The 12,816-nt window shown below is 45.4% G+C and overlaps 1 protein-coding gene across 2 annotated transcripts in view; it reads left to right on the forward strand.

Moving 5' to 3' along the window:
• Positions 1-12,816, forward strand: part of KIRREL3 (kirre like nephrin family adhesion molecule 3) — a 1,087,808-nt gene that overhangs the window by 1,033,960 nt on the left and 41,032 nt on the right. For both annotated transcript variants that reach the window (XM_060251091.1, XM_060251092.1), the window contains one exon: positions 11,206-11,315. In XM_060251091.1, the coding sequence (XP_060107074.1) occupies positions 11,206-11,315 (110 nt within the window). The remainder of the gene's footprint in view (positions 1-11,205; positions 11,316-12,816) is intronic.

Consider the following 12,816-nt stretch of genomic DNA (forward strand, 5'->3'; position numbering starts at 1 on the left):
TAGGGATCAGTCCATCGGGGAGGGAAGAATGATTGTTCTGAGCTTCTGAGACAGTGCGAAGAGAAACCAATCCCTCCCCAGCGGTGCCCATAACTGTAAGAATAGTGCAGTTCAAATAAGCCAAACGCTGTGTAACATCCTTGTGTGGCGTTGCCAATAAAAAAACAGTTGGTTCTTTCTGGATTGTTTGCAAAGACATCAAAGCACCCCAGTTCCTCCTGGATTTGGTTAATGAACGGCTGAACTGGCACGCTGGTTTAATTCTAAGAGCAATAATCATCTCTGCTTCTGTTCCCCCCCCCTTCACCTCCCCCCCACTTCATAACTCTCCCAAACCCCATTAGCAGTTCTTTCAGGTATTAGCAAATTAAATCTCCGGCAGTCATTAATCTTGCATTTTGGTAAGTATTTTTTGATGGACGGGTGCGCAGCTAAGACCTGAGAAGAGGCCAATTCAATTTCCCAGGAATCATTCAGCAATGATGCGCCATTCGAGCCTGCTCGATAGAGAATGGGCCAAGTTGTCGTTAGAGTGTCAATGGTCAGACATAATCAGTGCACGCATCCCCCTCCCCTTCTTTTTTTTAAAAGATAGATGTGAAGAACATTGTATCACTCCTCTGATTCAGGAGAAGAGAGAACGTGGGGCTCATTACCTCCTCCTTATTTGATGGAACCAGATGGCGCTGAGTTCTTTACAAAGCACGCAGGCTGACGTTAGAGTGATGATGGTAGATCAAACATGCAGCGGAAATGCCAAAGTGTAGATCAGCAAGCCAGAGTTTCAAAGAATTGGGCATTTGGAAGCTGGAACCATGTTGGAAGGAAACAAACGGAAACCTTTGAGCCTATCCTGCTGTGTTCTGAAATTATTTGTAAATGACTCAGATATTGAGACATGAGCCAAAATACGCATTGGAAGGAGAAGGGGTTATAAACTGCTTTCCTCTAGCAGTCCCCCTCTCCATCTCAACTTAGTTGCCAGCTCTGGGTGGGGAAATACCTGGAAATTGGGGGGGGGGCGTGTTTAAGCCAGAGGAGAGTGAAGCTTGAGGAGGGGAAGAAGAAGATGATGATATTGGATTTATATCCCGCCCTCCACTCCAAATCTCAGAGGCTCAGAGCAGCTTACAATCTCCTTTATCTTCCTCCCCCACAACAGACATCCTATGAGGTCGGTGGGGCTGAGGTCTTATAGCAGAGCTGATTTTCAAGGACAGCCTCTGCCAGAGCTATGGCTGACCCAAGGCCATTCCAGCAGGTACAAGTGGAGGAGTGGGGAATCAAACCCGGTTCTCCCAGATAAGAGTCTGCACACTTAACCACTACACCAAACTGGGAGGGAACTCAGCAGGGGATAATGTCTTAAGAGTCCAAGGCAGCCATTTTCTCCAAGGGAACTGATCTTCGTTGTCTGGAGACTAATTGTGATAGTGGGACATCTTCTATCTCAACTCTCAGTGCACTTTTAAAATTCAGACAGATTAATTTAGCCAAGAGGTCCTTTCTCTTGCTTTCAGCATATGAAGACTGGGAATTCCATGCAAATGAGCACAGTGGCTACCAATGCAAAGGGATTTTTAAAAAAAACTAAAAAAAAAAAATATACCCCATTTTACTGACATCAGTTGCATAATGCAGCTAATAGCGTCTTTTAAAACACAATGAAAGTTCAACTAGAACGTTCAATATAATGCACACACCGTCTTAAAAGCAGGACGTAAGGGAGTATCTGAGCCTCGTTATATAGTGTACAAGTCCTACAACTCAGACGCCAGACAAAAAGGAAATATTTTTTACACGTTTCCTAAAAGAGCTGATTGAATGGGTCAAGTTAATATCTTTTGAGAGAGAATTCCACAGACAAGTGTGGAAGCAGCTTGCACTGAAGGTATACCAAGCCCAATCGTTTCTGGGGAATTTATTTCTGCTTCAAAGCAGAGAAAATTGAAGGGAGGCACAGGACTGGAGAAAATGGCACCACCTTTTTTATGTGTGAACTGACAGGAAGCTTGCACAGCTGGGGGAATTCTTGCTGTGAGCCTAGCAGACAGCAGAGAGGCTTGCAATTGGAGGGTCTCTCTGGAGAGCCCAATTACTCATGTGATAACAGCGGCATGTGTACAAGACGAGAGAAAGATGCTATAAAGTTGTCTCAGGGGAGCAGATTCAATTTTGACACCACCACAGACGACTTAGAATCAGATAACTATAAGGGTTAGAAGAAACCAAACTCCCCTGGATACAACCGTTTCCACAAATCAGGACACGACCACCAACAAATCTGCAAGTCAAGTTCAGTTCAAGGTTATGTGCCATAATCAGGCCTCCTCCTGAAAGGCAGCCTGAGAACAAATACCTGCTGTAGCAAGTAGACAAAGCTGATACATCCTTAGCTAAGGTACGGACTTCCCTGGCTAAGCAGAGATCTGAATCCAGGTTTTCTTAAGCCAGCCCTCTAGTATTAGCCAGTGGACAGCTGCCAAACTAGAATTCTGTGCAGCCAGACTTGCCATTGCTCAAATCAGCAAGCAAACCTGACCTGAGAGCTCCTGTACTGTGCTCTAAATGCAAATGATGAAGCAGTCCATGAAAGTTGCATCTACCACACAAATATGTTTCTCTTTTAAGATGCTTGTTTAAGATGTTTAAGGCTTCTGCTTGTTTCTGATGTAGCAGACGGATCCAGCTGACCTCTAGTAAATGGAAGAACTGTGTTGTGTGTTTAGGAGTCCTGTCCGGTCTCTCCGTCACCCAGTCCAATTTCCTGTGCGTCACTCAGTGGTGCTGCTGGGGGTGGGTGGGGAGGAGCACAGAAGCTGGAAGGAAACAAGGAGAAACTATGGCAGCAGGCCTCACCTTATTTCAAGCTTGCAACCTGGCCATTCTCATTGGTTTATATAATCTAAGAAATATATTAAATCAAGTTGGGAACATTATTGCCTCCCAACAAGGGAGAGAACTGGAGGGAACAAGACCTGCTAGCCAAGCAAGCCCTCCAGTTCTCTCCTTTGTTGGGAGGTAGTAACATCCCCAACTTGATTAATGAAGACCAGCAGTCACTATGAAGACCAGCAGTCACTAGAAAATGAAGACCAGCAGTCACTAGAACTGACTACAAGTGACTTGGTGGCCTTGTGGCCTTGGTGACCATTGCGTTTCTGTGACTTCATTCCCTTCCATGTAAAATACTGTAATGATTTGAGTTTGGTGTTGTGGTTAAGTGCATGGTCTCGTATCTGGGAGAACCGGGTTTGATCCCACATTCCTCCACATGCACCTCCTGATCTGACCTTGGGTCAGCCACAAGTCTTCTCAAAGATGCTCTCTCAAGAGCAGTTCTCAAAAGAGCTCTCTCAGCCCCACCTACCTCACAGGATGTCTGTTGTGGGGAGAGGAAGGGAAGGAAATTGTAAACTTCTCAGACTCTGAGTGGATATAAATGGATATAAATTCAATTCTCCTCCCCCTCCTCCTTTTTCCTCATTTCGTTTTCCACAGAATCAGTTCTGATTTCCAAAATGTGGATTTTCCAGTTTCACAATCAAAGCTCCCTTTTGCTTTAAATCAAGCCTGCTTTTAACAGAAGGCAAGCCATACAAATTTTTAAAAAAAAACATATAATGCTCAGATGAGGAAAACAGCAAGGATGCCAAAGTTATGCTCACAGCATTTGCTGCCGTACAGCCATCTGTCACTCAGAACGTCTTCCTCCTGGGAACCTGCTCAAACATATCTGTTCCTTTTTCCAAAAGAGGGGCAGAAAGGAGTCCATCTTGCTTGCATAAGTGGCTTTCCAGGGGACACCTGCCTGGGCAGCAGATGCCGCTCCATCTCCAATGAAGTGCTGTACGAGCATTTGCCACTCGACAAACGGCGCATACACAAGATGTGCTACAGACAGAAAAGTGCTGGGAACAACCCTGTGCGGTCTTTGTTCTGCCTGAAAGTCAAGGGCAATTGAGTTCTGATGACATAGTTTTCCCCCCTATATATTCCCATGTAACAAAGTTACATCGTAAAACACCGGAGTCTCCCCATGACACTTAAGGATACAGGATCTTCCCATGACAAGCATTGTTCTTGCAGCATGAGGCTTAGCAAATTCTATCCTGATGTGTTCATAAACCTGTTACTAGCAAAAGTCTGGAGGAGAAGCACATGGGGGGGGGGTGGTCCCTAGGAGAATACATTATCAAGAGACAGACAGAGGAAAGCCCCTAAATTAAGTATTGATTTGGCTGAGGGCCCCAGGTCATCAATTAAGAAGCCTTCACCTTGGAGGCAGGGATGCTAATTCAAACACACTCCAGGTATTAGGAACCTTAATACTTCTTACCGTGTGACAACTGAGAAAAGGAAAGGTCCCCTGTGCAAGCACCAGTCATTTCCGACTCTGGGGAGACGTTGCTTTCACAACATTTTCACGGCAGACTTTTTACGGGGTGGTTTGCCATTGCCTTCCCCAGTCATACACTTTCCCCCCAGCAAGCTGGGTACTCATTTGAACAACCTCGGAAGGATGGAAGGCTGAGTCAACCTTGAGCCAGCTACCTGAAAACCTAGCTTCCACCGAGGATCAAACTCAGGTCGTGAGCAGAGCTTAGAACTGCAGTACTGCAGCTTTAACACTGAAGGGGCTTTTAAAAAGATGCTCACTGTCTCCATTCTGTTGCTTGCCGAACCACCTACACTCTTTGCACCTTCTCTGGACAAGAGAAGAAGATGATATTGGATTTATATCCCACCCTCCACTCCGAATCTCAGTCTCAGAGCGGCTAACAATCTCCTTTATCTTCCTCCCCCACAACAGACACTCATTTATTATTGCAATATTACTGTGAAGTGACTTTCCCAGCCATTTCTCCGTGGCAAAGTGTTCTTGAGACCATGCTACCATGCACAAATTTATATTGTAGATTACTAATATACTTGAAGCTACGTTTATGGAGCTGCTTTCACAAAAAATGTTTCCCCCACAAACACACAAAGCAACAGTAGGGATGACAAACCAAATTGACATTGGGTATCGACATTTGCAGGCTTTGTTCAACCTTCTTGCAATAGGATCCAGATCCTCATGTTGTTGGATATTGGAAGATTGGAATAATTCAGATTCTGGATTTTCCCTTCCTGCTCTCTTTTAGTTTTTCCTTCTCTCTGCCCATCTTTCTTTTTCACCCTCCTGTCCTGGTTCTGCCCTTCTAAAGGATGGCTAATAGAATTTCTGGTAGGTCTCCATAACAGCTGAACTATGACTCACCTGCTTTAGGCCAAGTCAGTGCCTAGCTGTGTGTGGCTTTCTACGACTTGCCATAAAAGTTCATCTCTGGGAGACACTGGAAACCTTGGCTGCTGGGATGTGTGCTGGAATTTGTACTATATGCAATTTTTTCATATGCAGTTTGTAACATTTTTCAGTCCCTGGCCATGAAATGTCTCCAGAGCCTTGCAGGAAGTCAATGAAGCAAATAGGAAAAAATCTCACTGTTCTCAATGGCTCCCAGTCTTCATTCTTCATTCGAAACTCATCTTGCCTTCTGACAGAGAAGCAGAATATCCATATAGCTGATCTCTTTGAGTGGTTTGTCCCCTTGTCAAAGGAAGTGAGCCCTGCTGGTAGAATCACAGAGTTGGAAGGGGCCATGCAGGCCATCTAGCCCAATCCCCAGCTCAATGCAAGGTCAGCGTAGAGCACCCCTGAAAGTCTTTGTCCAGCCGCTGCTTAAAGACTCCAGTGTAAGAAGGGGCTCACCACCACCCTAGAGAGCTGATTCTGCTGTTGAACAACTCATACTATAAAAAAAAATCCTAATATCCAGCTGGTACCTTCCCACCCTTAATTTAAACCCATTCTTGTGAATCCTCTCCTCTGCTGCCAACAGGAACATCTCCCTGCCCTCCTCTAAGTGACAGCCCTTCAAATACTTAAAGAGAGCAATCATCCCCCCCTCAGCCTCCTCTTCTACAGGCTGAACATTCCCAGGTCCCTCAGCCTTTCCTCATAGGACTTGGTCTCCGGGCCCCTGATCGTCCTCGTTGCTCTCCTCTGCACCCCCTCCATTCTGTCTACATTCTTCTTGGTGAGGCCTCCATAACTGCACACAATACTCCAGGTGTGGTCTGACCAGTGTAGTGTATGAGAGGACTATGACATCTTACAAATTGGGTGTTATGCCTCTGTTGATACACCCCAAAATGGCATTAGCCTTTTTTTGTCATTACATCACATTGGCTGCTCATATTTAACTCACTGTCCATCCATATCCCAAGATCTTGTTCACACACACTGCTACCCAGAAGTGTATCCCCCATCCAGTATGCATGTTGCTCATTTTTGTTACCCAGATATAGAATTCAGTACTTATCCTTGTTAAATTGCATCTTGTTCACATCTGCCCACTTTTTGCAGCATGTCCAGATCTCATTGAATTCTATCTCTGTCTTTTGGTGTGTTCACTGCTCCTCCCAGTTTGGTGTCATCTGCAGGTTTAATGAGTAGCCCCTCCACAGCCTCATCCAGATCAGTGATAAAAATATTGAAAAGTACCAGGCTCAGAACTGAAGCCTGTGACACCCCACCAGACACCACCCATTCAGATGAAACACCATTGACAACTACTCTTTGAGTGTGGTTCTCCAACCAGTTCCCTATCCACCTAACGATCCTAAAGTCCATTCCACAGTCTTCCAGTTTACCCATCAGAACATCATTGGAGAACCCTGTCAAAAGCTTAACTGAAGTCCAGGTTGGTTTTGACATTCTCTGCGGGGTCTTTGAGTGTCAAATTGCCTGCCCATGAGCCAATTTCATTAGCACATTGATGAAGGGAGGGAGGAAAAAGGAGAATCAGTGCCATTAATCATGTGCCCCACTTCAAACCCACAAAAGTGGGGGGGGGGGCTAACCCTGATTATGACATACAAGGTGGAAGCAAAGGAGGAGAAGTGTTCCTAAAGAGAGAGCAAACTTTAAAAATAGGGCAGCTCTCTGGAACATAGACCGATTCCCCACTAGCCTTGTCCTAGTCTCAAGCTCCTCTTCTCCACAGGGCTTCCTTCTGATTTCACACAAGCTGCTCCGGGGCTGCAACTTGCTCTGCCTCTTTCACACGGCAAGCAAAAGATCCTCTAAAAGCTGGTTTCAGTTTGCCACACAAAAGAGGCAGAGCAAGTTGGAGCCCATGGGCAGCTTGTGTGAAATCCAATGGAAGTCCTACGGAGAAGAGGAGCATGAGACCAGGACAAGGCTAGTGGGGAATCGGTCTCAGTGAGGTCATCTCTGCTACTACCAGTTCTAATTTTGCAGGATTGATCTCTGGGAATCAGGGAAATAAGCTTTTGCCTTGTGAGCTACAGTTTCCATTCATGATGGTTCCATAAAAGGTTTACAACCCCTTTCCAAGTATCAGGGGAACTCATTCAGAACTATTGAGACCTGGGAGCTAGACCAATTCTGGCTCATCTCCATTCCGGTCTTGGCAAAGAGTCATTACGGAGGCCGGTGGACCTCTACTACTACTACCTCTCCCAGAGCATTTTCCAGAGCACCACCCACTTTGTGAAATGGCCTTTATGAATCTGCCAGGTCGCTAATTTATGAAAATATTTGCAAGGCTGAACTTTTTAAACAAGCTTTCTTCAAAGGAACAGGCACCTTAGTGGATTGGTTTGAGTGCTGGGTTGAAGTGGGGTTTTTATTGCTCTGTAATAAGGTTGATTGTTTTCAATCAGCATTTTAGCCTGCCTTAAGTTTTTTGGGGGGAGAAAGAGAGCTAAAAAGGCAACAAATAAGTCCAAAATGCATGGAAGGGGGGAAGTAAGAAGAGCCCTGCTAGATCAGACCAGCGTTCCATCTAGTTCAGCATCCTGTTTCACATGTACAAAGGATGCCTGAAGGACTTCTGCTGTTCTGGTGCTTCTTTTTTCTTGAGAATACTTCTCTGTATGTGGCCCTTTTGGTACAAACATGCTAAAGCCAGCTGCATGGGAACCTCGAATGTGAGCATTTCCCAAGCAACAACAAGGGAAAGAGCAGCAAGAATCAGAAATTACTCCCCATGTCCCACTTCAGAAGCAAAAGGTGGCCTTTTTCTCAACCACTCTGATACCTCTCTGCCTCTCCGAAGCTATAAGCATCCTCTTATTTGGATGATCAACTGAACAGCAGACACACAAGCACTTGAGTTAGTGTCTCCCATAAAGGATTGCATTTTTCAGAAACCCGCCAGAGAGGTGATTCATCGCCTGTCACTAGAAAAGCATGCATTATTTATAGGTGTTTCAAAGCAGTTCCCATTCTAGTGTGTCCCTCGCTTAGGTAGCAAAGCGCCCCCTTTCACCCAGTCACTTGGGCTAGTTAGTCCCCCCACAGGAACCTGAAAGGAGAGATTCCAAAGACTTTTACTCCTTGGGTTTTGCTTTTTGTTTTGTTTTATTCCCCCAGGTTTTGTAATTCAATGTGGAATCAGGTGCAGCCAAAGATGACTAAATTAAGCCCAATTCCTCAGATGTTTAATGGGATGTCAGTTTGCAGGAGCCAGGGAGTTGCGCGTGCCATTTAATGCAAGCAGATTGACGGCATGCGGAACTGGCACAAGCCTTTTACTGCCTGAGGCAAAACAAGAACCCAAATGGCATTCCCTCCCACTGACTACCACGTGGCACAATCCACAGGGAAATCTTCCCTGCTTCACCTGCATAGTTCCCACTCTTTCAATAAGATTTGCCCAGGGAAACTTCCCAAGGGTCTGTGTTCCATGGCTGAGATTTATATCTCCCACTCCCACTCTTAATGGTACCCAAGCCCGTTATTCTGAGGTGTTTGTTTTATCGGACAGCTACCTCTGATTGTACAGCTGACATTTCCAAAGCTGGTCATTTCTGGAGTCATATTTATATTTCCTCAGTTTCGGTTTCTGTGTGGCTTTGTCTGCTTCCAGACATTTTCCTGCAGTCAGATTTTGGTTCCAGATGGCATTTTCACCTCACAGTTCTCACTACCGGTGAAATTCATGCCATCTGGATCCTGGTGAACTGGCATGAATCACCACAGTGCCCAGGGAAACCAAACATGGATCCTGATTAAGGCAAAAATGGCCACATCTACACTAAAAGCTAATCTTGGCCCTACAGTTGCCATGGGACTCCCCCTATCCCTGAGGATTCCCAGGAGGAATTTCTAACCCCACCTCTAATAGAACGACTGTCCCTTTGATAAGAGAAAATGACATAACCAATTTAAGTCTGAGATACAAACACATCTTTAAATGTTCTTGGATGTTCAATCTCTAGCATTTGGTTTAGGAGATCCTAGAAAAATACAGAGGCCAGTTATGAATAACAGTCTTACAAAGCTCTGGTTCTTCAAAGCTTTGGGTTATTTGGATTAGAACGTACTTTTTCTCTTTAATCTTAGACACACAAAGAAAGAAGCAAGACCTTGTCTTCTGTCAGGTCTGCTTAGTGTCTTTGGTTTATTTTTATTTTTATTTTCAAAAAAGTGCCTCTTCAAAGAGTGTTGGGCTATGGGCGGGGGGGGGGGGGTGGAGTTGAAAAGCCAGTAGATAAACTCCTCTGTCTTTTTAGCTGCTGCATGGAAGCTGGCTGTACCTCTTCAAGTTCAGCTGTTGCTGACAGAAAAATATTTTGAGGGCCAGGCTAGAAGTGACTGCATTCTCATGGCTGTCACATGAACACTACTGCCATTTTAAAGTGATTTTTAAATGTAAATGTCCAGGCCCTCACAGCAGGCTGAGGGGCTCTTGTCCCCCCCCCCTCACCCCATACTCCTTTTCAAGTCTCAAAACAGCTATGGGAGGCGTTGTGAGGTGGTGACCTCAGGTGACTGATTTCGGAGGGTGGCAGCTTCTACAGTAGTAGTAGTAGAAGAAGAAGAAGAAGAAGAAGAAATTGGATTTATACCCCACCCTTCACTACCTGAAGGAGTCTCAGAGTAGCTTACAATCTCCTTTCCCCTTCCCTTCTCACAGCCAACACCCTGTGAGGTAGGTGGAGCTGAGAGCACTCTCCCAGAACCACTCTTGAGAGGAACAGCTCTGAGAGAACTTGTGATTGACTCAAGGTCACAAAAGCAGGTGCATGCAGAGGAGTGGGGAATCAAACCTGGTTCTCCCCGGCATCTCCAGCTAAAAGGGGTCCAGGCAGATAGGCGTGAAAGGGCCTCAGCTTGGGACTCTGGAGAGCCGCTGCCAGTCTGAGTGGACATTACTGACTTTGATGGACCAAGGGTCTGATTCGGTATAAGGCAGCTTCATATGTTCATATGTTCTCCCAGATAGGAGTCCTCACACTTAATCACGATACCAAACTGGTTCTCTTTGCTGCCCCCCCCCCCCAAAGAGCTGGAACACCTCAAGTTCTTTCCTTCTTCCTTCCCTGATTGCCTTTTGTAAGTCCTATTGGGCATATATGTTTTGCTATGCAGTCTCTCGCTTGAGAAATTAGGAGGGAAGTTGTGATAGATGCTGCAGCTCCTGTGCAGGATGGGAAGCTGGTGAGACATGATGGCAGCAAGAAGTGGCACCCTCAGAGGTGGTGCCCTCAGATTCTATCCCTTGTTGAACTGCCCCTGCAAAACAAGCTGTATAGAGTGCAGGACTTGAATCAAGAACATTCTACATGAGCTGGGATTCTGCATAACAAGATCCCACCCTTCATCTGAGAAATTCATGATAGCAATTATGGTTCTAATTTTGTCTTTACAACCTTAAGCTTAGGTTAAGAGAAGGTCATCCAATAGTCTTCATAGCAGAGTGAAGGTCTGAACCTAGATCTTCTTGGTTTTAGTTCAACCATTACACTACCCTAGTTCTCTTAGCTTCTTTGTCCAGACAAGCCTTTAGATCAAATTCTTAGCTGAAACGGGAAACAGAGCAAGCAATCAGACCTGACCAGCACTGCACAAGTGAACTGAATGCATGCAGTAGAACATTACCCACAATTCTCTCCAACATGCTGGGGCTTCCTGCTTTGGATGAGCCAGTGTGGAAGACTTCCCTGAAGGTAGAAGTGCCATAGAAACAAGTATCTTTTCCTAAATGTGATATACATTTTGCATTTGTTCTATAAAACCTGCCATTTTGCCATGACAGGTTCACTCGGTGAGAACTCTGGTGCGCTGACTGCCCTTGCATTAGCATACATGTAACGTTTCTGCTTTTTCTGTCTCACCCCTTTGCTTAGATCTGAAAGGTGTGGTTTCAGCCAAGAACGATATCCGCGTTGAGATTGTTCACAAGGAGTCTGCCTCGGGCAGAGAAACCGAGGAACACCCAACGATCAAGCAACTGATGGTGAGGATTTATTCTCTCTTCCCTTAATCTGTTGCTCTGCGTAACCTTTGACAGTAATGAGCATGGGCGCACGCGGTTCGGCGCACTAAAGCCCGCTGAAGGCAAAGCATGCTCTTCTAAAATCTCACACGTTGCTTGGAGCTGTTAAGTTGCGCTGCTGTTGAAAACTCCCAGAGTGCAACTTTGCTAATGAAGACAAAGAGCCGGGAGAGGGATTATTATTGCAGCTCTGCGGTAGCCCGTCGGCTCTGATGAAAGGAATGGATTCCTGCCTTCATAAGGAAATTGACGTGGCTGCAAATGGACACAAAGGAGGCCGAACAATGTAGTATTATAATAATAATCTAATTAGACGCTAATAAGTCAGGCAGACTGAAAAGGCCTCCACGATGTACAGTTGTGAGCGGGAGGTGCATGGTATAGGATATGCATGCTCACACAGAACATTTCACTGGGAAAGGCAGCTAGCTTCACTACCGTCAAACCATCCCATCAAGTAGCCTTGCAGTAACCTGAAGTTGCAGCCATCTTGTGGGTTCTCTCTCTCTCTCAGTCTATCAGTGTTACTCGCATGACATTTTGGTATCTGAGGTAGAAAATTTATAAGAACAAAAACTCTGGATCCAAGAAGATGGTCCACCATTTTCTTTCCCACAGTAACCAACCCAATGTCCCTGGAAGGCCTACAAGAAGACTACCAAGGCCAAAGTGTCCCCTGTCTCTCTTCCCCACAACAGCTAATACTCATAAATACGCTGCCTCTGAACCACCCATCATGGCTAAAAAACCCTCCATGAATACCTCTTTTAATGGCATCTGTGCTAGCCACCATCACGACATCCTGAGCTCTGTGAGTTAATTATGCATTAAAAAACCAACTGTGTGAATGGATTATTCAATAATCAATAACCTTCCTAAAATCTGCTTTCCCACTGGTCTTCTGCATTCTGCATAGGGCCATCCTTGTCCTTGTTTGTTCTGTAGGAGATTGTTCTCTGTGATGTAGTGCCATTGTGGACACTAGTTTTCTTAACTCTGATGCATTTGTAAAGAAGTGATGTGACACAAAGAGAGATGCACATTTTTCATAACATGGTTTCTGCATTGAAACTGGCCAAGAATCAAACCCATTGTCAGAACTTGTAACTTTTACTTTAGTGCTTAACAAGAGTATATTCTGTTAGCCCATATAGAAATAACAGCCTGTATCCATGTCATGCAGCTTTCCTGCATTCTCTCTGTTCCCACCCCAGATTGTGTGACTCAATGCAGGAATAGCTGGGTGGGTCAGGAGGCTGGATGGGGGGGTGGGGACAAGCAGTCTTCCTTCTTCTTCTGCAAGTGCAGCTCTGCTGAGGGGAGGCTTCAGTTGCATCCCTTTGTTCCTTCTAACTCCACCATGACACACATAATTATTCCTCTGCATCACGTAGGCAATCCTAGGAATCATCTTGTGTAGGGTGTCTAAAGGAGATGCAGGACAGAGAGGACCATGGGAAAT

Source organism: Heteronotia binoei, chromosome 12 (assembly GCF_032191835.1).
Source record: "Heteronotia binoei isolate CCM8104 ecotype False Entrance Well chromosome 12, APGP_CSIRO_Hbin_v1, whole genome shotgun sequence".
Lineage (NCBI taxonomy): Eukaryota > Metazoa > Chordata > Lepidosauria > Squamata > Gekkonidae > Heteronotia > Heteronotia binoei.